This window comes from Lepidothrix coronata, unplaced genomic scaffold (assembly GCF_001604755.1).
Source record: "Lepidothrix coronata isolate B3197 unplaced genomic scaffold, Lepidothrix_coronata-1.0 Scaffold34, whole genome shotgun sequence".
NCBI lineage: Eukaryota > Metazoa > Chordata > Aves > Passeriformes > Pipridae > Lepidothrix > Lepidothrix coronata.
In genome coordinates this window covers 1,892,667-1,920,206 of record NW_016690214.1, presented here as the reverse complement: position 1 = coordinate 1,920,206, position 27,540 = coordinate 1,892,667, and the positions used below count along the sequence as shown (strand labels likewise).

Genomic DNA, 27,540 nt, shown 5'->3' with positions numbered 1-27,540 from the left:
GATACAAGAGCTGCCAGTTTTCATGACACTTTTCCAGGCACTGCTGAGTCCTTTCCTTGTCTCTGTGTCTCCAGTGGTGGGGACCAGAGAGGCTCCAAGGTGACCTGAGCTGGAACACACAGGAACAGCAGATTTTTGGGTCAAAACACAAAAGACTCCACCAGAAATCACCACCTCCATGGCCACATTACACCACCCAGAGAGATGCTTTTCAGGACTGAGCAAGATAAAGCTCTGCTGCCCTCCTGCCATGGGTGAGTGAGGTGTCAGAACCTCCTTTGAGTTTGAACAAGCCCCACCACACACACACAGCCACAGTCTCCCTCTCTGCCTGGGGACCAGCAATTCATCCCAGCAGGGTTATTCCTCAGCACAACAAATAAGTCAGTCGGAGCAGGGGTACAGATGAACGTCAGGCATCAGTTTGTCAAAGGATAAAAGCATTATTTATTAAAATAATAATTCTTTTTCTCTTTGTGAGGCAGAACACCTGCAGAGCTGGCTGTGTTGTGGTGTGAGTAACCAAGTTCTGGGGCTGCAGCTGATCACAGGGATCAGGAACACTGATGAAATACACTGAATATTTTCACTGTGGCTCCAAGAGTCAGGGCTGAAGGGGTCTCTGCTCCACAGCCCCATTGGATGCTGCATCCAGGTCATGCTCCTCTGCATCCCTGGTGATGTCTACAAACACCTGCAACGTGGCACAGAGGAAACAACCCCATTATTGCCAAGGACTGACCGTTTTTGTGCTGGTCATGGGCTATTTCTTCCTTTTATACAGGCAGTTTCTAACCTGGGACTCCCACATCAACGTACCTGTTGCAAAGTGTTCAGTGACAAGCTGTACTCCTCAAGCCTGAAATTCTGTTTAGCTGCAGAGGGGTGGAGAAAATATCCTTAAAACCCAAATCCACATAAAGAGTTTGAAAGCCATCTCCTTACTTAATTGATTGTTTCCTTTTACCTGCTTCTAACTTGGAGAAAGACCGGGACAGGGGTAGTGCATCTGCCATTGGTATCTTGTAGATGAGCAAGGAGGAAGTCCTGAAAAGGCAATAAAAAAAAATTAATTCATCATTTTGTGACTCAGCATCAACGTTTGAGGGGCTTGTAGGGCGACTGTGCTCCCAGGTAAATTATTGAGCAAGGTCAGTGGGAGCAACAGAGAATCCCAGCACAAATCCAGGCTGCTGTGCAGCCCACAGGCCACTCACCTTCCTTGCCGAGCTGCGCCGGGGAACAGGTTTAGAATATCAGCGTGGAGAGCATCGCTTTTCTCCGGGTCTGACATCTTGATTTCTAGGTGGTAACTCGTGCCAAACTTACTCTTGAGATCCTCAGGGGAACCAATGTACCTGCAGAGGAGGGAAAACATTGCTCGACCCACCATAATCAGCAAATAAAGCAGTCGCTGGGGTTGGGCAGCAGAAACGCACAAAAACCGCTGGTTACACACTCGCCACAATCCAAACCAGCATTTTCCCTTAGATTAGGAAGGGGGAAAAAAAAAAAAGCAAAATGAAAGTAAAACCAAACAAAGCCAAAGAAGCCCCCCCAGACTGAAGACCAGGTGCCATCCCGGTGCTGGGTGTGACCCAGTGCCCACCGTAGGCGCCCCGACACCAGGATGGCCACGCGGTCACACATCGCCGCCGCCTCCGGGGACTGCGTGCTCAGGATGGCTGCTCGTTCCCTGCTTTTCATGGAGCTCTGGATCACCTTCCTGGGGACAGAGGGATCACAGTTACCTCCCAGGAACAGCCAAAGAAAATCTGGTTTATGTGTCTCCCTTCCTAAAAGCATGACTCTTTAAAAGATTTTGGTTATCTCGCTTGAGGATGTCGTGGGTGCCAGTGCCATGTTGCAGTTTGTCATGGCAGCACCCCCTCCAAATTTTACACTTTTGGTGTAAACTGTTGGTGAAAAGCTAAAGCAAACACAAGGGCTGAATGACTAAAGGAAGAACTGCCTATAATTTTCAGTTTTTCTCTGAAGAAAACAGGAATTTTTGCTTTTTTGTCACGCTCACCACATGCGGCGCCGCCCCTTCGGGTCCATTCCCACGGATGGCTCATCCCAAAGCATCACTGTCGGATCCCCCAGGATGCTCAGAGCAAAGCACAGCTGAAATGGGAACAGCACGAGGTCAGGTCTGCTTTACTTCACCTGCAAAACTGGTGAGTTGTCCTGATATATCTTAATCCTCGTGCATCTTTTCAAGGCTGAAGCTCTTGATTCCGAAGCGCAGGAGGAACAGGGATTAAAAAAAAAAAACACATCAGGTGTTCTCAGTTAACATTTTAATCTCTCAAAATCAGATTTCCCCAAAACTCCTAAGCCTGCCAAAGATGAGAAAGTGCTTTTCCATCCCATTTGCTGGCAGGTGCACATGGTGGGGCATGAAGAGGTGATTACCTTGTAAATCCAATTTGTGGTTAGCACTTATTAAACACACAGTGTGGGAGAGTAGGGGGAAGGGGAGGGAGGAACCTGCCAAGCTCGATTCCAAGGCTATTGATGAAAATAAATGATGCCAGGAATCCACTCAGCTGAAGGTTTTCTGTGCACAACGTCCAAGGAAGAGCAAGCAGGGTTTGCTCAGGTAGCAAAGACAAAGGTAACACGTACCTTTCTGGCTTCTCCAGCAGATAACCTCCTGGCTGGGGTTTTGAAATGCTTCAGGAGGTCCAAGGCCTTGGCTATGCTGTGGGCAATGGAAAGGGAAGATGCCAAAATGACCATCTCTCTGTGCAAACACTGTGGTGAGGGGAGCTGAGGAACCAGACATTCTTGTCTTGGCTGACTACACATATCACCTTGGGTTACTTGGTGATTTTACTCCTAACTTAGATGGTAAATTAAGGAATTTTTGCAGGAATTCAAGGCAATAAGTGCAGCTAATGAGAGAAATGAGTTGCTCATATAACTGGCCACGAACTGGAGCAAGTTTTAATTTTTTCCTTAAGTTTTCTAGATAAACTTAGGCTAAAATCTTCATTGACAGGGGATTGAGAAGAGTATAAAGTAGCAGATCTTATCAGGACATCCCATTTCTCTGAGGTAAAGAGGCATTGAAGGCTCTGTCACTTAATCACAGAAGATGCTGAGTTTGAAGGGACCCACAAGGATCATTGAGTCCACCTCCTGGCCCTGCACAGGACCATCCCCAAGAGTCACCCCATCTGCCTGAGAGTATCATCCAAATGCTCCTTGAGCTCTGGCAGGCTTGGTGCTGTGACCACCAACCAGGTTTGTTATCAGGAAAAAACCTTTCCCTGCCCTATAGACTCATGGTGTGGCTTGGGCTGGGAGGGACCCTGCCTCTGGAGGGAGGGAGAACCAAGAGCTGAGATCACTTGGCTTTCATACCAGCTGATGGCAAGAGCTGCATCTTCTTTCCTCATCCCTCTCACAGCAGCAAATGCCTCCAGGTGCTGGAGCACCGTCAGGTCTGGCCAGAGCGGGTCCCGCTGAGGGCAACAGCCCAGGCACCCTGGGGACAGGGCGGCTGCATCGTGGTCCCTGAGCAGCACCTGCACAAACACACACACACACAGACAGCTGGGGGCTGTGGGAGTCACAGAATCACAGAATGGTTTGGGTTGGAAGGGATCTTAAAGCTCCTCTCATCCCATCCCCTGCCATGGGCAGGGACACCTTCCACCAGCCCAGGTTGCTCCAACGTGGCCTTGGACACTTCCAGGGATGGGGCAGCCCCAGCTTCTCTGGGCAACCTGTGCCAGGGCCTCCCCACTCCCACAGGGAAGGATTTCTTCCTAATCATAGAATCATGGGAAGGTTTGGGTTAGAAGGGACCTTAAGCCCATCTTGTTCCATCACCTTCCATGGGCAGGGACACCTTCCACTAGCCCAGGTTGCTCCAAGCCCTGGCCAAGTCAAACAGTAGCCAGCTGAGCAGTCAGCAGACACTGGTGAGTGGTCACCATGTGGCTGCCCAGAAAGCTTCATGGACAGGGATCACTCTTCAGGGATCCAGGGATCCTGCTCCATCTGCCTTTTCACTACCATGAAACTTTGCTAATAGCACCAAGATGAGACTCCCTTTTCCTGGTAGTACTTTTCTGTTTCCAACATTCAGTCCCAAATCTGTAACAGCAATGGCATTTTCCCTCCCCCAGCACTAATGTCATTAGTCATTCTGCACATAATTAATTGATGGATTGTTACTGGCCCAACACTGTCCACATTTGTTTCCAATTTCCCAGTTTTGCAAGGCTGTTTATGGAGAGGGTTATTTTTGGGTTTTATTTACGTGGCAACATTTCCTGCAGGGCTTGGGAAATTTCACAGTGGGTTTCCAATGCCCACCAAAGATTTTCTGTAACTCAGATCCTTAAATCTATAACATTGACTTTGATGAAAACTAGAACATACTTGAAGTAAATCAGCACTTTCTTCTCACTTCTGTAAATATCCAGAGTATATAAATTGCACATAAATGTCCATAAATTCCTTGACTGAAGGGTTGTGTTGCTGACTTGCCTTATCATATCCTTAATTTATAAAGGGATCAAGGGCATCTCCAAAGGAACCACCTACCTCCCCAGCAGTCACTGTTACTTCTCCAGAAATCATGTTGATAGTTGTGCTTTTTCCAGCTCCATTGGGTCCTAACAGACCTAATACTTCTCCTAGAACAAATATGCAACAACTGTTAATAATAATTACTATTAATAAGACCTTGTTTCATGCGTGCTGGGCAATATCTAAATGTACAGTAGGGGAAGGGGTTGTTCATTAACTTATCCCCATAAATTTAAACTTTGAGTGCAGGAGCCCGGGATGTTGGGTCTGGTTGCCCACAAGAAAATCCTGATGAAAATATTTCTCCAAACATGACCTTCACTTCAGATTTTAGCTATTTATATCATAGGGAGCGCAGCCAAATACTTGAACCTTTCTTAACACTAAAAGAGAGGTTTTTGACAGCAAGTTTCTTCTGTGTCTTGAAGATGGAATTGGCTTTCTTGACTTCATATTCCTTGCGCAGACTGTTGACAATGACAATGGACTCCTGTGAAGAGACGGAGAGGGAAATGAAAACTCTCCTCCTGTCCCATGGGATAGCTGGTCTGTTCTTACCATTAAGTATGACTCTCTAAAAAGAGAAGATTTCTCAGTTAAAAATCCAGGAAAGAGAGCAACAGGGAAAATTAAAAAAAAATGGGGGAAAATAAGCAGAATGGGAACAAAAATAATAATGTCAGCTAAACTCCTTCTGGTGCCAGGGTGAGATCAGGTCAGGACATCTGAGTGCATGAGCTCAGGAAGCAGAGATGAAGGTAAAGTAGCTAAGAAAGCAACCTGGAGATGGAGAATGAAAAGGGGAAGAAGGAAGGGGGTTGGACTCACCTCGTCCTGCTGCAGGGAGACCATCGCGCTCCGCACCCTCTCCCTCTCTGCCTGGACTTCTGGGGGCTCCTCCCCAGGGTGGTCTCTGTTCTGCTGGGTGACCACTCTCTTCTGCTGGATCCTACAAGTGGAGGAGGAGAGGTGGCATCACTGGGAGTCACTTCCAGAAAGGTTTATGTTTCCAGGTTTGTTCCCAGGGCAGCGCCAACGCAGCCACTGCACAATTTATTTGAGTTCAGGGAGCTCATAGAATGTCCTGAGCTGGAATGGAATCCACGAGGATTGTTGGGCTGTTCCACAGACAGTGTTTGCTCAAACATTTATCCATGGGGGAGAAACTAAACCCCACTGGCATCCTTGAGAAAATAAAGGCCAAGTTTAGCTTTTCCTTCAGCAGTAACTATTGACTGGTTCCTGCTTTGCACACACCAGTGATCTGTTCAAGGAGGATTAAAATACACACAGCAGGATTTCAAAGCAATTTGGGCATCTAACCCAGAGTCACAAAATCACAGAATATTCTGAGTTGAAAGGGACCCACAAGGACCATCAGGTCCAGTTCAACTCAGCTGAGTCACATTTGCTAATGCTTGAAAATCTGGTATTTTCTACAGATCTTCTCCCACATGACTTAGGTGGTCAGTCTCTTGCTGTTGGTGACAGAGAAGCAGAGGGCAGGTTGCAGACGACCAGCCTGATGAAGCTTTAGGGGGAGTCTCCATCCTACCAGGAGCAATACTGACATGTTTGAAAAGGAATTCAAATGCTGTGTTTCGATTTGTAACCATAATTTTTCCAGCTGCAGTGAAATGTTCTGAAACCTCAGCTATGAACCTCAATTAAAAAAAAAAAAGCTCAAATCACAATTTTTATCCTCTCAAGGACACTGTAGTTCAACTGATCTTCTATTGCAACACACTGGGTGGGAATTTGCCACCAGACACATTCAGGGAAACTCCAGTAAGTTAAGCTGTAAACTGCAATGACCCAAAGGAATTAAAAACCCCTTCCCCTTGTCCTTAGTTTCCTGCCCTTCAGATAAACTGGTTAAAACTAAAAATACAAGCTTTATGCACATTTTGCAAAGTTTTTTTTAGGTTCCCCCCTCCTCTCCTCCTGCTGTCAGGGGTGAGCCAGGAGCAGCACCGAGCCCACCCTGCAGATTGGGATAGTTCTGGCTCACAAGGAACCCCTGGGACACACCTGAAGACGGGATCAAATCTTGTAACTCCTCCATATCTCATCTCCAAATGGCGCAGGAGGAAAGCAAAAATCACACAGTGGAGGTATGGCTAAAACACCAGAAATTAATTAGGTTGGGATGGAGACAAGGTAACAACACACTTGATTAATATTAATGATAAGGGGAAGCAGGAACCTCTCTCATTTATTTCAACTAAAAGGTTTAAAAGGGGAAGAAGTTAAATTGATGCTTCCCATACATTTCCATCTGACATGCAGATCTTTTGCAAAAGCCTTGAATTCCTTCTGCAGCTTTAGCCCAGATAATCTGCACCCCAACAGATCCTACAGGATTGGGGATCACATCATTCTTTTGTAGAAGCAGCATTAAACTGATTAGTTGATTAATACTGTCTCTCCCTTAGACATGAGCTCCACTTCACACCCCCCTTCCCTCCCCAGTTTTTGCACAGATGGTGCAGCATCCAGGGGCCACATGAGGCACAAGCCCATGATTCCTTGGATGTGCCTCCCCTGCCAACCCTTAATGTGAAATTTTGACCACATAACCCGTGGTTTACTTATGGGGAGAGTTATACAAGCCCAGTGCAAGTCCACTGCATCACAACAGCCACCCTTTCCAAAGCAACCATCTTCCAACTGTTCCTTACTGCAAAGACAGCCATGTAGATGTGATTCCAGGTCTGAAGGAATTCATCATTGTCTAAAATTGTGAAGTGCTACAAGAAAAGAATGTCAGTCAATTAGGAAAATTCCTTAGTACGGTGTGTCTGAGTGCAGGGTCAGAGCAAGTGGGGGAGGTAGGAGTGTTTAGCTTTTCTTCAGGATGGAATAAAGCAGCTTTGAGCTGCACTTTGGTTTTGCTTCATGCTGCTCAAAGGATTGTGGCTTCCTTGGCCACAGTGATTCAATGGGGCCTCAAATCAGATCAGGTTAGATTGACCTTCCCCATCCTTGCTTCTCTCTTCCCAGTTCTTTTACCTCCTGCCAGCTTCACTTCCTCCCTCCGGGTCTTCCCACTCCACCTCCTTCCCCTCCCATGCTGCCAAAATACAGCCATTGTAACAGCTCTTGGTAACTAAACAAACCAAAAATATCCCCACCAAATGAAGGACTAACAACTCAAATCTTGGCTCCTTCTCTCACTCCTCTACCTGGACCTTTTCTTCCCCTGTTGTCTTTCCTCACCCTCTCTTTTGGGCAGTTGGCACTTCGAGACAGGGAACTTGGAAAGTACCTCTTGCTTTGCCAGTTTGCACCATTAGGACCATTATGGAATTTAGTAGGATGCGTTTTACTTACTGGTGAAGAGAACATCATCCAGCCCAGAGGTGGAAACACAGGAATCAAACAACAGGTGTAGTAAATGGGTTCATCCTGGCTACTGATTATATAGAGAGCATAATTCACCTGGAATAACGCAGGAAAAAGAATTTCCAACATCAATGTGTTGTTGCTAAAAAACAGGCTCTTTGTCACTGATTTGGGTTTATTCTGCTGTGTGTTGATATATTTGAAAGGAAGCCTCAAGTGGCAAGACATGTAAACCAAATATTTCAGAGGGAAGATGCTCTTCACTTACCAGAATGAAGACTAAAGACCGAACATGACGGTTGCTTTGCCCATTGCGAACTTTCAAGGCAATTAAATAGATGAGGAGGACAAGAGATACCCCATAACCAATAATGCAAATGATCTGGAATGAGAGAGAGCAACATCAGTGACAAGGAGGGGCATGTGGACGTGTGGGAACCTGCCTGGAGCAGCCCACTTTGAATCCAACAATCAAAGCACAGGCTGGCTGTGGAGGGAGGGAGGGAGGGGGATTTGTGTCTGCCTGTTTTCAGCTCACCAGGAGCAGGGTGGTGCTGGCCTGCAAGGGGCAGGTGCGGCTGAAGGCCACCAAAAGCCCAAACATGAGGCACAGCAGGGTCCAGAAGAACGGGACGTCCACCAGGGCCTGCCCACACCAGTATGCCGAGGGGAAGAGCCCCGAGAGCCGCAGCTGGGAGCGAGCCTGGAGCTGCCAGTGGGAACAGGGAGCTGAGTTAGAAGAGTCTAAAACACCTTTCCTGCTCCTCCCTTCCCTGGCTGAGCCCTCCTCCCCTTCCCAATCACTTGCATTTCTAATTCTACTGTTGTTTAAAACCACATCGTTCCTAAAAAGGAAAAAAATTAAATTAAATCATTCCGATCTCAAAGTCTTTATTGACATCCAAATTATTCTGAGCCCCAGCTGATTCCCTGGGATGCAGAGAAATGCACTTTGGTACAACACTCTGCCTGTGTGGTTGTATTTCTTCTAACATCCTACCTAGAAATCATAGAATGATTTGGGTTGGAAGAGACCTTAAAGTCCATTTCTTTCCACCCCCTGCCATGGACAGGGACACCTTCCACTAGCCCAGGTTGCTCCAAGCCCTGTCCAACCTGGCCTTGGACATTTCCAGGGATCCAGGGGCAGCCACAGCTTCTCTGGGCAACCTGTGCTAGGGCATCACCATATTTAACTGGTCTCCAGAGATATTGAATTTACATTCACTTCTTGTGTAAGACCGTCTACAGCTCGTGCTCTTTACCTTGTAATCCTCCATGCTGCTCACTGCAAGGAGAGGAGGCAAACCAGCAGCCAAAATCAGCAGGTAGCTGAGACAGTTGAAAAATATATAGTTCTTTACATCTGAGCTTTCTGTCTGTGGAGAGAAATTCAGAGTCACCCATAATCAACAGCTATCCAGGGAAAATCTGGCTCGTAGGATGGTTGAACGTGCAAGTGAGCAAGAACACTACTGGTAAACCATTTGTGGATAAGAACAGAAAACAAGGCAAATTTAAAAAAAAAAAAAAAAAAGGTGTCTGGCATCTTAGAATTTTCAAAAAGTATTTTAATAACTGTAGATTTTTGAGAAAAGAGACTAACTTTTTGATGCTGATTCCTGCAAAATGGATGTTGGAGAAAGGTGGGGTTTGCAAGTATTACTGTTGTATTTAGACCATATTCATCATCATAGAATGGTTTGGGTTGGAAGGGACCTTGGAGTTCATCACATTCCACCCCCTGCCATGGGCAGGGACACTTTGCACTAGCCCAGGTTGCTCCAAGCCCTGTCCAACCTGGCCTTGGACACTTCCAGGGATGGGGCAGCCACAGCTTCTCTTCTCTGGGCAACCCGTGCCAGGGCCTCCCCACCCTCACAGGGAAGGATTCATTCCTAATATCTATTCTAAACCTAATCTCTGCCAGTTTGAAGCCATTCCCCCTTGTTCTGTCTCTCCAGGCTCTTGTAAATAGCCTCTCTCCGTCTTTCTTGCTGGTTCCCTTCGGGTGCTGGAAGGCCATGGCACTGAAACCCTACAGAGCTCCCAAACACGGCAGAAGAAACTGTCCCTAAAATCCCCCAGGAACTGGCAGCAGTCACACCACTGGCCCCAACCCTTGGATCTTGCTCACCCAACCAGGTTTCCAACCTGCACAGTCCTTATCTCTTCAGCACTCCAGTTAATTCTCAGCCGGGAAGGCAGGACAGGACACTCACCCTGGAAAAGAGCTCGCTCCAGAGGCGGATGCGCGCCGTGGAGTTGAAGAGCCTCAGGAAGGTGTTGCTGATGATGTTCACGAGCAGAGGGTAACAATTGACGGGTTCTGCACCACACATGACCGTGAACTGGTAGCTCTGAGGGCGTGAGAGCAAAAGATGTCACCTTCACGCCCTTGAGAAGCGTGAGCAGCACTCAGATAATGTTAAATATTATTTAATAGGTAAAAAAATCCCAAAAATCCTCCCTTCCTGTTGTGTTTATTTCTCTGTACCTCGTTTAAGTACTTTTCAGGGGATCCTGTTGGTGTATGGGATGAAAGAAATAAAAAAAACCCTCACCTTGCCTTCCAGGGATACTTTTATAGCTCCACTATGATGTGGAAGGCTTGTGATGTTCTTCTCAAGAGTTATTTCTGGGGTTATGCTTTGAGTCTTCAAAGCAGCAATGAAATCCTCCATTTCTGATCCTGAGATCAAGTCAAGAACAGAAATTAGAGTAATTAGAGAGGGTTTTTTTCTTTAAAGATAAACAGTTTCATACAAGCAAGTTCCCACTTGCAAAACAGAGGATGTTAAAAAAAAACCCCAAACACTGAGATTCTAAGCAAACATGTATTTGCTATGCTTTTTTTTTTCTATTTTAATTAAACTGGTTAAATACAATGTGTTTCCATTCTTAGCTTATTTATTGCATTTATTTTTTTTTTTAATTTGCCTGGTTCATTACTCTTTCACATATCATCTACTCAGTTATTGTCACTAAGAACGGATTTGCTTTTGCCCCCAAAAAACACCTCCCAAGGGCATAAATGTAGAAAGGAATGTACAGACAGAGTAAGGCAAGGTTGGTCTGTCAACTGTAATAAGATTCAGGTTGGTGCAGAAAGTGAGTCAGCATCACATGTTCTTCTTTACCTGTGTCATTGAGGATGAGAAGGTTTGAGGACTTATTTTGAATTTTCTCCCTAGTGGGAAGAAAATATGGACTAGCTGTGATTTCCCAGCTGCTGGAGCTGTGCCACAGTTGAATGAGAGTTAAAATCATCATCAGTGGAAGCATGAATGTTCCAAACAGCAGCAATCTAGGTGGAGAAACAAACCATGAGTGAGTCCAGGGGAACTCCAACTTAACTAATATTGTGATATGTGGGGAAACTTAAAACTTAAGCAATTCAGAGCTCTACCAGTAAATTCAGACTGCCCTTATTACCCCGGCTTTTAAACGTTTTCCACCCAGTCCTCTGCTTCCAAACATCTCCACCAGTACTGAAGCCTTCCATGAGTCACTGCAGGGAATGATCAGATCCCTGGGAAAGCACTGAGCCAGCGCAGGGGCTGCAGGGCAGGGGAGAGCTCCTGTACTTACACGGCCCTGAGGAGCTTCCCGTCGTGCCGGAGTTTGAGGAGGCGAACTCTCATCACAGCACACACCTGCTGCCTCCAGAGCCCCATCCCACTCCCTGCCAGGATCCCCGGTCTGGGAAACCCCGGGAGGTTTTGGTCCCTCTCCTCCAGGTCTCTGTCTCCTGTGTTTTAAAAATGCCATTATCCACAAAGAGCCTTCAAAGGACACATTTTAATCACAATAAACGAGGATCTTTTGCTCTGAACTGAGGAATACTTTGGCTTTTTTTAAGTCAGAAAAGAAACAAGGGCAGCAAAAAGGGGCCATAATTTATCCAGAATGTAAATTGCATTGCTGAATTCAGATTGGCTGAACCTGTATTGGCAACACATCCAGTGTCTTCACTGGCCTTGTGAAGTGCCTTCTGCCCACTTTAGCTCTTCCCACCTCCTTGTCTGGGCAGTAAAACCCTTCAAAGGTAAATACCCTTCCAACATCAGCCATCAGCCTTCAATCCTTGTGCTTAAAAGCCTATGGGAAGTCAAGACTGAATCATCCAGACTTCTCCAAGAAGATACTCTTCACTAAAGGAAAGCGGGATTCAACTGCTACTCTAGACCTACCAAAGTTCACAGTTAACAGAAACTCATTAGGTGTTCAATTAAAACATCTGTGTATGTGGGACCTTAATAATATCACACGTGCAAATGGGAGTCAGTGCTTTACCTTCTCCATCGACGGCTTCCTCACCCTCCAGCTTCAGGAAAACATCTTCCAGGGTCGTCCTGGTAACCTCATAATTAACAACGCCCTGCAAAAGGCTGCTCTCGAGGTGGCTGAACAGATCTGCACAACAGGGACAACCAGACTCAGCCCAGTGGCCAAGGCTGGTGCTGAGCACAAACTCAGACTGGCAGGGTTAAAGTTGGGTGTTCCAGCATTCACATTGTTAATCTCCATAACTCAAAAACCATCACAAAATTATTGTTCTCTTTAGAGGTAAGCACTGGAAAATTCAGAGTTTTTGATTAACGTGGGCCATCCTGAAAACAGAGGAGACTCGGTGGATTTTAGTTGGGAGATTAGTTGGTGGATTTTCTTTTGTTCATCTGCATTATTAATATTAACATGTGCATTGGAGTCGTTCTGCAAGACTGATGTTTATGCAGCTTCCTAATCCCACACAGTATGGACTAGGGAATAGTTGCTCCCTTCACAGCAACTTTGCTCTCTGCTTTTCCCACCACTTGGTTTCCCTTTAAAACCGTGGCACAGTGTCAGGTTTTCTTACCTGGGAAGCTGTCAGTGTTTTCCAGAGGCAGCATATAACACAGCTCATCCCTCTTCTCCCCTTTGAGCACAGCATCAGGGATGTACTGTCTGACCAGGGAGGAGATAAGCTCTGGGTCACACAGGTCATTTGTGTGCATCCTGTTTGTGTTAAAAAACCATTGTTAGAATGTTAGGTGAGGGGGAAAAAAAATGTTTGCATCATCTGCTTCAAATCCAAAGCCAGGGAAACCTTCAAAACTGGGCAGCATTTCAGTGGGAATTTTTATAGGTGCATGCAAAAAAAGAGTTGAGGTTGGGAATAATGATCCTGCCCAGTACTGCTAAAGCAAGAACACAGAAATTAAAATTCAGAGGAAAACAGCTTCCCATTAAAGCTGCTGCACATCACTCTGGTCCCCTTTCAGCTGCAAAGGAGGTTGCAAAGTCATTTTAGCTACCTGCTCAGAGCTTTCAGGGTTGGGTTCCAAAGAAAAGCAGCTTGTTGTCCCAAAGCAGGGTATTTTTGGCACCCTCAAAAGTCTTTTAAAGTGAATAGTTGAGATTCCTAGTACTCTACATAGAAACTGTACAGAAACACAGACTCTACAAGAAAACACTCACGAGAACTAGAAGTTGTGTTTTTTTTTTTTTATTCCAAAAAGAGTGATGACCAAAAGAAAAGGATTTACCTTAAGTGGTAGCCAATTCCCCATTTTCTCTTCAAGTACAGGGATGAGCCAACACTCTGTAATCTCCCATTAGAGAGGAAAGCTTTCCGATCTGAGGAGGTACAAAACCAAAGGATTTAGGGGGATTTACAAGAGTGCAGTAGACTGACCTCACCCTGCTCCTTCTGAACTCAACAGACACATTAATAATATATTGAGAGGAGTAAAACCAGGCCAAGTGCTGAAGGTCTTTTTTCCTTTTAAACCACTGCCTTTCTGCTAAATATCAAGTCACCCTTTTAATTATGAATTCTTCTGGGCTCGTGGAGAATTTCCCACACAGCACGGGAATAATAAGGAAATAGGAAAGATGTTAATTCAAACAGCAGCACTAATGTCTGTGGGTGCTGTTAGAGACATATCCAGACAACATGGAAGTGCTTTATCCTGAGGAAGAGCACGAGCAAGGTCTTGGAGGGACACATCAGTCCAGGTTTAGCCTTTGCTCAGCCTGGGTTGGGTGGTTGCTCTCAGACAGAACGTGCCCCGTGGGCACAGATTGCACCATGGTGGCACCCACATGTGGGTTCTGCAGTGGAAAACCCTCTTCTGCAAACCCACAAAGTGCAAGTCTGGGCTCACCAGCGTGAACATCAGCCTCCTCCATGGACTGGGTGGTGAAGAGCGTCACGTGTCCAGCCCGGCGTTCCTTCAGGAGGCTCCACACGTGGTGCCTGGAGCAGGGATCCAGCCCAGCTGTTGGCTCGTCCAAAAGCAACACCTGCAAAGGCCAACAAGGTCAGAACCATGTTCCCATGGCTCAGTTCCACGTTCACATCACCCCGTTTCATTCTTTTGATGATCTCACTCGAAGAATGAAATGCATCCTCAAGTGTCAGCCATTTTTATTGCTCTTTCTCTTGCTACAGTATTACCACTCTTTTAATTAAAAACGTGGTTCTCATTGAACTGGATCCCTCCATCCTTCCAGTAAGTGAATGAGGAGGTCAGTAACCTTGGAATGCCAGGAGAAGATTACACCTGTCCCTGTGCCAGGTCAAAATGCAAAGCTATGTGCTCAAACAGTACACACTGTGTGTGTATAAACCAAATTCCTACCTGGGGATTCCCTAAAATCGCAATTCCAAGAGACAACTTCCTTTTTTGGCCCCTGCTCAGAGCATCAGCACAAACGTTCTGAAGGTCAGTGAGGTCCAACATCACGAGGACTTTCTGCACCTTGGTGAGACACAAAGACAAGAGTCAGATTCCCAAAGCACTGCTCACATTTTGGTTCACAAACGGCTACACACAGCACGGGAGAGCACAGCTTCAAGATCTCAAACTTATCTACTTTAAGTGGCTTTTCTTAGAGTGAAACGCTGCAAATCCAAGTTCCAGCTCACAACACGAGGATGAGAAAGAACTGAAAAAAGCACTTCACCCCTAAATTAGGGTTGTTCTCATTTCCACAGAACCAGATGCTGGTGATGATCTTTTGCTGTAAAAGAGAAGTCAGTGGCTGACAAGCACATACCAACCTCTTGCTCTACTTCCTTCTGCTCAATCCCCTTGATGTGGGCAAAAGTTCTGAGGTTTTCCTTCACCGTTAAGGCTTCAAAATGCAAATTAAGTTGGGGGCAAACCCCAACCATTGCCTGAATTCCTTCCCTATCCGGTATTTCAGAAACGTTGTAGTTGTATATCGTTGCAGAACCTGCACAGGGGGGTGAAGGAAACAAATTTCATCTTGTTTCCCAGTTATAAGGAGAAAACAGAGTGGTTTGTGTTCATACCTTTGACATTAATCCCAGCACTGTGGGTGTTTCTCAAGTGATAAAATAGAAACTAAAAATATTTTTAAAAAAGCAAAATAACTGTGCAGTCCAAAGCTTTAACACCCCTCAAAAATATTTCAGAGCACCAGGTCTCTCCCTTGAGAATAAAAACATATTTCCTATAGGTGTTTTCCTTGGAAAGCATCAGGCCATCCAGATGGAGAAGCAACCATCTGTGCATGCTTACACACGTGAGCATGTCCATAAAGGGTACATTATCCCTGGAGCTCACGTGGAAGGAGAAATTTGCACTGAAACAAACCAGCATGAGGGAAAATTTTTTGTTTGTTTGGTTGGTTTGTTTGTTTGTTTGGGGTTTTTTGCATATTTCCCCCTTACACTTGAAAAAACCCAAACAGTTTCTTGTCTCGAGCACTCAGGTCCACGATCTTACCTGCTGAAGGCTTGGAAAATCCACTGAGCACATTTAAAAGGGCAGTTTTCCCACACCCACTGTGGCCAAGCAGTGCAGTGATCTGGCCTTCATATATATTTAAGGACAAACCTGGAGTAGAAACAGAACATCAGGATGGAGGTTTGTGAGAAGTGGACTTGTTCCTGTAGCTTGTTGCCACGAGTGACAGAGTGACATTTGTTTTGAAGCTGAGAGGCAAAACCACAGATCCAAAAGCACAGGTTGGGTCTTCAAAAGTTGGGACTTGGCTTGGTAAGGAACCTCCTGCCAAGTCTTTATTGAATTGAGGGAACTAGTGCATTAACCTCAATATTTAAAGAATTTTGACTTCAGTTTTCTACAAGGTTCACAACCTTTTATTTTAGTGTGGCTCAAGAGAGTGTCCATAGGAAGAGAAGAGCCCACAGCTTTCCCAACATGGGAGATTACAAGAGTGATTTCAAAGTAGCCAGACTTTGCTACCTCATTTTCTTTTTTTTAAAAAAATACTTAATTCATCTTTCTGTGGGTTGTTTGGGTTGGGTGTGTTGGGTTTTTTTACTCAATATAGACATTTGGGACCATATTGATATTTTTAATATTTTTCATATTTTTCATTTTTGATATTTTCACTTGGAGTTCCTGTTGAACAAAGGCATTTAACAAATACCCCACAACTATGCTGTGACTATGTCAACTATTTGCATTGGCAAGTGCTTGGAGAGCTCAACTCAGGCAGAGACAGCAGATTTGGCCACAGCCAAGGACCAAAAACCCCAAGTTTTCTTTTCCCAAAATAACTTATATTTTGAAAGGGAAGTTTGAGAGGGGATTTTTAGAGTGGTGGAAAAAACAAACAGTTTTTAAGGAGAGTTTTGCTGTTGCAAAAAGTAATAAACAGTGATTTTCCTGGAGGGAAAAGGGTGATAACAAACAAGCTGGTAAAAATTTGCCAGTAATTTGCCCCAGCAGAAATAACCATTGCACAATGTAATTTAACAGTACTAGAGGCAAAATTCAGTACATCCAGTACCTTTCAAAACATTTTGAGTTCTTATCTAGTGAAAAAGGAATAAAGGAATTACAGAATCTCTTCTTACCCTTTAAAGCTTCGGTGCTCTTGCCCTTCTTCTTATATGTCTTTTTAATGTTGTTTAGTCTAAAGGAAAGGTAAGCAAGCCATTACTATGGAATCTCACAATTTGAGCATTTTTCTTCAAAATAACCTTTGAAACCTAATAGAAGAATGTTTCCCACCCTCCTCCCCGAACTGGTCCTGCTCACTCTGAAGGAATCACTTTATGGGATTCATTTCTTGTACCTCTAAAGCAGAATTAGCAACTGTACTTTTCTAAAAGCTGTTTAAAAGGTTTCCAAGCCAAACTCGAGGAACACTTAGTGAAGGAAGCTGGAGGCCCTAGGGAACGAGATAACTCCTGGTTATCTAATTAAAAGTGATGACTTAGCTATTAATTTAGCAGATTTATGTTTGTTTTCTGGTAACAAGCAACAGGAAGCATCAGCAAAAAGCCCAACTAGCCCTGGAAGGCTGTGCACAGAAGTATTTTATTCACTACACTCCATCAGCTTTGTGCTTAAAGATCACAGAGTCACAGAATGTGCTGAGTTGGAAGGGACCCACAAGGATCACTGAGTCCAACTGAGCCCTGCACAGGATGATGGTGAAGGGGAACAGAGTCACTGCTGATGCTCTGCAGAGAGGAAAGTGTAGGGCAGTGAGTTTGGCCCTGGTTTGGAGGATGCACCACGTCTAATAAGTGTTCAAATCCAGCTCTGGAGCAGAACGAAACCCTGAGCAAACCCTCCCTTTCACACGTTTGCTATTAAACTTTATCTCTATACATAACATGACTCAGTCTGACATTCACCAGTGCAACATGACTGTGCTCTCTAGGGTCAAATATTGCATGTAGAGGTGTATTTTTCATGCCTACAGGAGCCCTCACCTGATTGCTTCCTTCCCATCGAAGCCCGGGGGCATCGGCTCGGCGTCACCGCTGAGAACGGGGTCGTGGGTGCTCTCGCTGCCAACTCTCACCCCCACGTACCCACTGCTGGGCTTGAACCAGTATGAGGGCCTCAGGAAGAAGGCAGGAGGATGTGGCACCCCATACTTGCCTAATTCAGGGACAGAGAAGGAGAAATATCAGCCCCAAACTGCCCAGCCGTCTCTTCCTCGACAGCTGCAGGATGTAGACTCTGAGCAGAGTAAAAGAACTGATAAATTCTGCCATTTAAGTTGTCCACTCATTCATTCATATCTGTAAGTGCAGGTGGAGAATAATCACAGCAAAGACCCCATTTGCAACCTCTTGGGTCCAAAAATACCAGGTCAAGTCCTGCAACATCCTTCCAAACCCAGTGCTCAGGGCTGTGGGAGCAGGATCTCGGTGCCTCCCTGCAGGGTTTAAGCCTGTTTTTGAGGCAGGGCCAAACAAGGCAGTTACACACACCCAGATTCTGGGCACACAGGATTCTTCCCAACCCTTTATTTCCTGAGAAATGCAGTAAATCCCATTTTCATGTCCTGATGTAACCTGCCAAGGCTGTTAAGACACCCTTCCACAACCTGACCAGCACAGCTACCAGGACACCTTTTTTGTTGCTCCACATGGGTTACAGTCTTCTCTCACCCCACCACCTTTTGGTAGCTTTCCCCCTAGAAGGGGAGAGAATTATAGAATAAAATGCAAGGAAATTTACCTTTTTCCCCCCTCACATTTCCACTTACCAGGCAAAACCTTATCAAAGTAGATGGCCAGTAGGAAATACAAGACACTGTCAAGGCTCAGTGCGAGGTAGAAGTCATACAAAGGGTACAATTTGGGGTTAGATGCTGGTCCACGTTTTTCTAATTTTACCATCTAAGGGGAAAAAAAAAAAAAGGACAAGTTGGAAGGGTCAGATATGACACTTCCTTCAGGCAGAAACACTATGTGCAACCTCCTGCTGTGTCATCACAGCCACTTTCACTGAACACCCAAGTCCACTCATGATCACGATGCTGTTTCCAAGGAGGCAAGGGTTTTATTGTGACCACAAGCATCAGAAATGCTTCAGTAAGCTGAATTCTAAGCTGTGGAGAAGTTTCTACAGCAGCAGAGTGATGCACGTGGGGTTTGCTAAGGCAGCACTCCCAGACCTCAGGGTTCTTACAGATCTCAGTGCCCACCACACACACCCCACTGCTGCAGTGATTACAGAGATTTCAATATACTGCAGATACAGAGGCTGTAAAATGCATAATGCAGTGGACTGCCCAGCAATCTTTGTTACAAATTAGGATGGACTTTTTGGAGTCAAACTTTCCAAGCATTTAGAGCAGATGGATGGGTGTGACTGGGTTGTTCTGACAACACAAACTGTGGATGGTGCTGTGCAATTCTGCAGCAGGAGGATTGCTGTGGGCTGAACTTCTGTGGTGCACTGGCTTTCTTTTGGACCTACCGTTGCAAGGCCAGATGTGAAGGCAAAAGGACTGAAGAGATTCAAAATCCATCCTGCAGACGGCGGCAAAAGGTCGAACAGTGTCAAAAAGCCCACTGACCCAAAGAGGATGTGAAGGAGAAATCCCACAAAACTGACAATATTTGGCTGCTTTAACAACGAGCTGATCATGAAAGTGAAGTGAATCTGCAGCAGAGAAAACCAGGAGTTAGCAGGATGCATTTCTGCTGGCAATTAAAAAAAAAAAACAAATATGAAAATAGGAGCAAAATTAGAGACCCAGGTGAGCTTCAGTTGTCCCCTACAAGATGCACATCACAAAGTTTGTGATTTAGCACAGTTCTGAGAGTTAGGGCAGGCTTATAGGGGCAGACAAACCACTCCCAGCCTGGTGTTTGCACCTCTCTTTACTCTGATTTCAAGTCAGAATCTCTCAAAATGTAACGGGAGTGATATATTTAGAAATTATATTAAAATATAGGTGAATTTTCATAGATATAAAGTATATAATATGTTTAAATACATAAATATATAAATTATAACAATTATAACAATAAAATCTGGTAGTGAGAAGTTTTTTTTTTTTACTTTCTCTTTTTTACTTTTTTTTTTTTACTTGCCCAGCCCTGGAGAACTTTGCAGTCTTTGACTTCCAGATATTTTAATTAGGAAACCAGAAAAAAAGAAGTTGCATCATTTAAGAAGACAAAAGCAGACTTACAGAGGCCATGCCATAAAAGAAATAAAGCAAATATAGCTCTAAAAAGCTCTGATGATTCAAAGCATCTGTCAGTGTGATCAGTGCCAGCAGACTGGCTGATATTGAGATGTACACAGTGTACAGGATACTCCAGGATAACCTACAAAGGAGAGCACAATTATTTTTGGCCCTGAGATGACATACTCTGTAATTCAAATGTTTCACAATTCTAAGTGTATTTACAGCTTCCAGACTGGAAAGGTGCAAATATCACAGACTCAAAAGATCAGGTTGGAAGGGACCACAGAGCATCATCTGGTCCAATTTCCCTGCTCAGGCAGGGTCAGCCCAGAGCACGTGGCACAGGGTTGTGTCCAGATGGCTCTGGAATATCTCCAGTGAGGGAGACTCCACACCCTCTCTGGGCAACCTGTTCTGGTGAGGGGTCACTGCACAGGAGAGAAGTTCTTCCTCACGTTCAGGTCTTGCACCTCCCCAGGTCTCTGCAGATGCAGCAATGCCAGCAAAGAGACAGAGCATCTGCAGCCAGGAGCCCTTATCTGTGAGCTTTTCCTAATGATGTGAAATATTTGGATTTGGAAGCCTGTTTGGACAGACCCTGTGTCCCTCCTGTGCTTCATCGCTGGCAGTTTTCTCCAAAATCTGTTGTTTCTGCACTTTTTGTGTTGTCTGTGTGAATCCACCCATTTTCTGGAGGCAAACAACACCTCAAGCCCAAGAGCCTTGCTACACACACGAGGAGTGCTCTTCCCCTTTTCTGGGGGGAGAAGAGCAGACCTGAGCATAACAAACAGCAAGAATAAAAAAACCCCTGTCTTAGATCAACTTGCTTGGAAACAGAGGTTCTCCAGCAAACAGAATCACAGAATGGTTTGGGTTGGAAGGGGCCTCAAAGATCACCCAATTCCAACCTCCTTCCATGGGCAGGGACACCTCCCACCAGAGCAGGTTGCTCCAAGCACATCCTGCATACATTAGCTAATGTAACCCCTGTAATCACACAGTGAATTTCTGCCAGACTCACCAGAAGGCAACATCTTGCAAACCCATTGCTCCCATTAGCACCTTGAGCTTCTTCTTCTCCCTTAGAACTTTCACTGATAAAAAGTGCATGAATGGGGAGTAGCACAATATAGCACAAAAAATGAACAGAACATAATCCAGTGTAAACATAGGTTTAATCAGGGGTGATTTCAGACGAACCCCAGTGATTGACTTCATTTCTTTCCAGACAGAATGGTTGGTTTTCATCTAGAGAAAAGAAACAAGGTGTAAATTTCGTTTTTGTAATGCAAGAGGCAGCATCAGAACAAACAGGTTTTTATAAGCATTAAAACGATTAGTTTGTCAATAAAGTTATGTTTATAAGTGGCAAATAACAAATATTTAGTATCTTTTTGTGCTGCCTTGCAATAAACACTAACCCTGCCTCGAGCCCTGGGAGTGATCTGTCATTCTTTGAACTTTTGAGTCCCACTCTGTATTTAAGGAGTTAATGATCACAGAAAATCACAGGATCATAGAATCCCAGGATGGTTTGGGTTGGAAGGGACCTTAAAGCTCATTTCATTCCAATCCTATGCCGTGGGCAGGGACAACCTCCCACTAGACCAGTTTGCTCCAAGCCCTGTCCAACCTGGCCTTGGACACTTCCAGGGATGGGAAAATGAACTGGTTTGGTGGGGAGGATTTTATGTGGGGCTTTTTCCTGCCTTTTTTTTTTTTTTTTTTAATGTACAGATAACTCTGCAAAGAACAGAAAATATGTTTTCCACTGTGGTCACTTACTTCTATGACTGCTGCATCAATGCTGGACTGCACTGAGAGGAAACCCCCGTACCAGTACAAAGGAACTTTGCAGTAACTTTCTGAATAATCCCAGCAGGATTCTGTTGGGGAAAGAAATTTAAAAAATAAATAAATAATTAATACATTTCCATATGTATGTGTGTATAAATACTTACGTATAATGCGTGGGGTTGAAAATGTCTTTTACCCAAGAGTCAGGAAATCAAGATTTAGTTTTACGCAGCCTTTTATGTTTTAATGTGGAGACAGGTTGGGAGAGCTGGGGTTGAAGAAGAGAAGGTTGTTTGGAGACCCCACAGCACCTTCCAGTGCCTGAAGGGGCTACAGGGAATCAAAGGGGGACTGTTCATCAGGAACTGGAGTGACAGGACAAGGGGGATTATTGAGTTCAAACTGGAAGAAGGGAAATTTAGGTTAGATATTGGGAAGGAATCCTTCCCTGTGAGGGTGGGGAGGCCCTGGCACAGGTTGCCCAGGGAAGCTGTGGCTGCCCCATCCCTGGGAGTGTCCAAGGCCAGCTTGGACAGGGCTTGGAGCAACCTGGAATAGTGGGAGGTGTCCCTGCCATGGACAACTTTTGAGCTCCCTTCCAACCCAAACCATTCCACAATTCTATGACTGTGGATAAGGTTGAGTTGTTCTTGAAGCTTTTTTCTCTGACCCTTGTTTCCTTTCACAAGAAACAGACTCTCAGATTTAATCATCTTTCGGGAGTCGTTTAGCACATGGAAGCTCCATCCCTTTGGAGTGGCACAGCAGCACAAAGATCCAACTAAGCAGCTTTTAATATAAAATCAGATTCTACGGTTACATTTGGTTTGTTACCGATGTGGTCAAAGACATCATTTGGAAACACAGTTTTGCTGATTTGAAGTCTGAGGCTGTAGGAGAAGTCATCCTTGAAAACAACACCAATAACTTCATCTTCAAAAGTTCCTTTCGTTTCCATTTTTTCCTCATTTTCCATCTCTTCTATTATTATACCTGCCGTTAAAATAAATAAATAATATTTTAAAAAAATATAAAAATAAAACCATCACAGCTAGAACTCTGCTTAGCCGGGCAACAACTTGAAAATGGACATCACTACAATTTGTACCCTCAAAAATCACGCTGGCCAAAGGTTTTTCTCCACCCCCAGGGCCAGTTCAGACGTGGAACAGGGATTTAAGAGCAGCGTTACCCCTCAGCACTGAATCCGAAGCCACTCTGCCCATTATTCTCCTGGTGGTGTTGGTTACAGGCGTGTACATGAGCGTCACTCCCGTGGCATTAAAGGCTGGATCGTCCAGTTGGCCCAGGAATTTGTAAGGGAATTCTATCCTCGGCTGTTCCCATATCATATCCGCCATCTCCCGGAGAATGAAGAGGAAAACTGCCGATGTCACCCATTCCTGGAGGGGAGGAAGGAAACGCAGAGCTGAGTTGGAGCCCAGGGGCTGGTGGTGTGGGAAGGCTCCTCCAGGCCCCTCCTCACCCAGCTCTGCACTGTCCAGCTCCTCTGGCTGTGGGTGTGTTGTGGTTTGAGACCCCCAAAAATCCAATTTCTGAGTCCAAGCCCCCCTCCCACAACTCACCCCGGTGCGAGAGGGGTTTTCCAGACACAACACAAGACTCAATATGGGGGGAAGGGAATTATATCACAATTATTACACAAATAAATATTATAATACATTATATACACAATCCTAACTATCTCTCCTATGATAAAGCAATATTTACATTGGATCAAATCTCCTCTCCCTCCAATAAAAGTCCAGAAGGGAAGAAGAAAAGATCCTTTCCACGTTCAGGGCAGCAGTGTCTCTCCTCTTCAATGCAGCAGTCGTAGCTGGAGTCGTTGTAGTTGAATTTCTCTCTCCATTACAGGGTGACTTCGCTCCTCACACGAGGGAGAGGCCATTCCACAGGTGTGGGGGATTTTAAAACACGAGGAACGTTTCAAGTGGAAAACATGTTTTCTTAGTGCTGGAGCCAAGGAGGTCTGCTGGTAATTGTACACCGTAACCATGAATCGGACATTGTGTTCCTTTGTCCAGTGCAGGGTGGGAGCAACAACCAAAAGCAACAAATCCAGCTTTGTCACAAGGCCTTATTGTGCCGGGATGTTCCAGTGTCACAGGAAGAAGGGCAACTGCTGACATTTCCCAGGGAACCTCATTACCAGCTGAGGCTTCTCATATCCCCTTGCATAAAAACCATGCAATGTAAAAAAAAAAAAACCACTTTGTAGTGGAAATCCTAATTTCCCTTTGGAAGAACCGACACTTGCCTGAAAATTTTGGATCTTCATCCTCCACACCAGAAGGATGTTTTTCCACAGGAGAGCGCGGGTTTGCCGAAATATTTTTGAGGCTTTCTTGAGTATCCCCTGCATTTTTCCTGCTGAGAAAGAAAATTATAAAATTTAGAATGAAACAGATCATTGGAAGTTAAGGTACTTACTTGTGTAAACAGCATTTTGGGGGAAGCCAATAACATGCCAAAGGTTGAGAACTTGTCTCCATTTTGCAGTTTGGACAACCAAGGTGAAGTTCAAAGGAAATAGCCCAAGATCATGGAAGGGAACAGAGAGCTGGGTTGGGCTCAGCTGCCTCTTCCACATGCAGAGATTCATCCTTCTTCCTCTTTGTAGAATGAGACAACTGTTCACTTTCTACATTTCACTATAGAAAGAGCATTTATGCCTTGCCTTAGATATGGTTTTTTGGCAAACCACCACTCACCTGCTCCAGGTATTATAACCAATCCCAAAATCATCCCTGTTACACACATGCCCTCTTTCCACATCATCCATGGGGGGGAGGCCACCAAAAACACTGGTGAGATGCTGAAGGTGCTGTAGTGGGTTGACCCTGGCTGGATACCAGGTACCCACTAAAGCCACTCTCTCCCTCCCCTCTGCAACTGGACAGAGGAGAGGAGAAAAACAACAAAGGATTCCAGAGTTGAGATGACAGCTGGGAGAGGTCACTGACTGATCACCATCATGGGCAAAACAGATTCTGAGTGGGGATATTAATAAAATTTATGACCAGCAGGATCAGAGGAAGAGAGCGAGAAGCAAAATAATCTTAAAAACTTCCTCCCACCCCTCCTTCCTTCCATGTGTTCCTTTATATGCTCCTAAATACTGAGCAGGGAATATTTATTGGGGGATACTTTTATGAGGAATGTTTATTTCAGCTCCAAGTTTAATTCCCTGCACAAGAACAGCAGCGAGTTCAGAGCAACAGGTTTCATCCCCTTCCCAGGAGGAGAGCAGGGCAGGGAACCTCCCAGCATGTTTTTGTGTTTTAATCCTTTCAAGTGGCCTGAAACCCCAAATCAAAGCAGCCTCAAATGCACAGTGCTCTATTCCCCTTGGACATCACTTCCTGATTTCACAGGTTGGGCAGCTGGAGTTAATAAATGGTTCTACTGCTTTGTTCCCTTCCCTGCTTGTTTTTGGAATAATTATGTATTTACCTACTCTGAGGGTGATGGATCCAGAATCCCTGTTTATCCTCTGACTGTTATCACAGGGCTTATCTCCTGGTGCTCTCCCTTCTCCTGTGCTTCCCCATCCCAGCCAGCAGTGGAGGTTAAAGACAAATAGGAAGGGATTTCTAGGAAACGTTACTTTTTTTTGCCCAGGTCTGGATTTCAGGCTCTGTGAACTGAAATCAGGATGTCTGGGGCAGTAAACAAAGGTTCATGGAAAACATGATGGTCTTGTACAAACTGCACTGAATCTCCTCAAGCACGACAAACACTTCATTTAAAAACTATGGAGCAAATCTAAAACTTTTTAGAAAATTCCAACTAAGTTTCCCCCAGTTTTAATTTTTTTTTCTCCTGTGGAGCAAGAAGCAAATACCACTGGAAGCCAAACATGAAGCCAGGAATTCAAACAAGTGATACTGCCCAGAAAAGTTGTATGAACATAATCAGGAGGAATTTAACTTTCAGTTACATACTTAATAAATACTAGATATTATTAACTTTTAATTAGATACCTAATTAAGCCATTAGACAGTGATCAAAAAGGTAAAGCAAGAGAGAACCCCCTGCAAGACCTGAGGTAAAAAACTTCACACTCAGAAGACAAAATAAAACCCATCAGAATTTTCTCTGGAGGCAGCAGTGTTTAAGCCAGTTCAGAGCATCCCCTGGAAAACTGGATGAGTCTGGAAGTGTTTGCATCCCTAGGGCTCATTAAATACACCCAAACTTCTTGCTCTCCAGGAACACACCGCTCAGGTGTTGCAGTAACTTCCACGGGATCCTGTGTGTGCAGCTCTGCTGTCCCAAAGGTTGTCCCAGAAAGGCACATCCCATATAACCCCTTCCTTTATTTACTGTCTTGAGGAATTCCTATTTGGCACCTCCTCAGACTTCTTTCCCTCTAATAAAAAAATCAACTTGTTGTGATCTAGCTGAAGGTGTCCCTGCTCATTGCAGGGGGGTTGGACTAGATGTCCTTTTGAGGTCCCTTCCAACCCAAAATATTCTGTGAGTTGATGATTTTAACTCCTAAAAATCTTCAGGAGCACTGTCAGGAGCCTCTCCATGCTGCCTGTGGAGGAAGCAATGAATGCTGCATCTCCCACTTCCCAGAGGAGCCACAGGTTTTCCAGGAGCCAAGGATTAATCCCTGCACGTGGGGAGTGCAGAGGTGAATGTGCTCTTTCTGTACCCTTCTGTTTACCAGTTATTGCAGCTTTTTTTTTGCATCTGACCCTCTGATAAATGCAGGACAGATTTGCACCGACTCCACTCTTCAACACACAGACTTTGAAACGGGTTATTTTCCTACTCTCAACTTGAAAATAACAACTCCAAGCCTGCCTTTTGTCAAAATTCAACACTTTAACTCTTACAGAGAAGTGAAACTCGGGTTTTTTAATTTTTTAGATGGCTTTAGTGGCATCAGCAAAGCAGGAGGAGGAGAGTGGAGGGAGTGATTATCATCTGGGAAGACCCAGTGATCAATCTGCAGCTCTTCACCTGCAGCCAAAGTACATCCGTGATGAGAATCAAAATCCACACACACCCAGAAAAGCTGAATAGTTTTGCTCCTTCACCTCTTAAACATTTTGTCACGAAGCTTAAAATTTGTCAGAGAACATGAGCTGGAAGGGGCAGCTCCCCTGCATTCAGTGTAACACTGTATTAAATAATCAGGAAAAAAAAAATTGATCACCAAACAAAAGCTCTGCATGAAAACGCCCTGAGGAGAATTTTTCTATTTCTAAATCAATTTCTCCTTAAAAAAAAAAAAAAAAAAAGAAGAAAAAAAGAGAGAAATATGAGGCTCCTTACCTGATGTTGTGTTCTCCATCAGGACTAGGTGCCCCCCAGCTCTGGGGTGTCCGAGCTCCTGGTCCCTTTGCAGCCCCGGCGAGGGCTCAGCGCTGTAGCCCAGCCCGGTGGCCATGCCCCTCTCCAGACGTCACAGCCCTGTCCCAGGGGTGTGAACGCTTCCAAAACTTCTGGAGTGATGACCCAGCCATGGAGCAATCCCTACAACCTGCTGGCCCGGAGCCTGGAGATGTTTACACACCAGAGTTTACAGGACTTAACACGACTCGTGCGTCGCGCGTGCGATACAACAGCGACGTTTCCACCAGGGAGGAGAGTTGGGGTTCACCCTGAGGTGGGGTGAACAGGAGCTCCTGAGTGCTGGCAGAGACACCTCCTCACTGCCCCAGCTTCTCCAGAGGGAAAATTCTGCTGCCTTCTCCCCCTCTTGCTCAAAGGCTGACTCAGCAAATGCTCCTTCCTCTGCCGAGGTGAATCCTGCCTTCCAGGACCAAGGGGATTTCAGTTCTTGTTCCTCCTTTCCTCGTTGTTTTTCGTAATTTTTGAATTTTTTTTTCCCTGTTTCCACTCCTTTTAATTGCTTTTCCAGCAGCTGCTACACAG

At 45.1% G+C, this 27,540-nt stretch overlaps 1 protein-coding gene across 1 annotated transcript; it reads right to left on the bottom strand.

Annotated features, from left to right (window-relative positions):
* Positions 1-439: 439 nt before the first annotated feature.
* LOC108495888 (ATP-binding cassette sub-family A member 9-like) lies at positions 440-27,487 on the bottom strand. The gene is made up of 39 exons (XM_017812079.1): positions 26,938-27,487; positions 23,906-24,018; positions 22,817-23,027; positions 22,459-22,617; positions 21,613-21,713; positions 20,849-21,075; positions 19,825-19,963; positions 19,104-19,289; positions 18,388-18,520; positions 17,603-17,774; positions 16,736-16,794; positions 15,636-15,746; positions 14,945-15,120; positions 14,523-14,642; positions 14,046-14,184; positions 13,425-13,515; positions 12,755-12,894; positions 12,190-12,309; positions 11,485-11,644; positions 11,034-11,200; positions 10,458-10,585; positions 10,116-10,253; positions 9,159-9,272; positions 8,432-8,602; positions 8,162-8,275; positions 7,882-7,989; positions 7,230-7,298; positions 6,580-6,668; positions 5,377-5,497; positions 4,921-5,038; positions 4,564-4,655; positions 3,373-3,536; positions 2,632-2,707; positions 2,033-2,127; positions 1,610-1,726; positions 1,218-1,358; positions 968-1,047; positions 820-875; positions 440-694 (listed from the first exon to the last, which is right to left on the bottom strand). Exons 1-39 carry the CDS (start codon positions 27,050-27,052, stop codon positions 605-607), a joined length of 4,920 nt encoding a protein of 1,639 aa, XP_017667568.1. The 5' UTR covers positions 27,053-27,487; the 3' UTR covers positions 440-604.
* Between the last annotated feature and the right edge of the window lie 53 nt (positions 27,488-27,540).

Bases quoted from the DNA above. Each gene is read 5' to 3' on its own strand.
- LOC108495888 (XM_017812079.1), bottom strand. From the start codon at position 27,052: ATGGCCACCGGGCTGGGCTACAGCGCTGAGCCCTCGCCGGGGCTGCAA. The intron at 22,618-22,816 runs GTAACGCTGCTC...TTTTAACGGCAG, and splicing joins TTCGGATTCAGTGCTGAGGG to GTATAATAATAGAAGAGATG. The intron at 19,290-19,824 runs GTAAGTCTGCTT...TCTCTGCTGCAG, and splicing joins TCTTTTATGGCATGGCCTCT to ATTCACTTCACTTTCATGAT.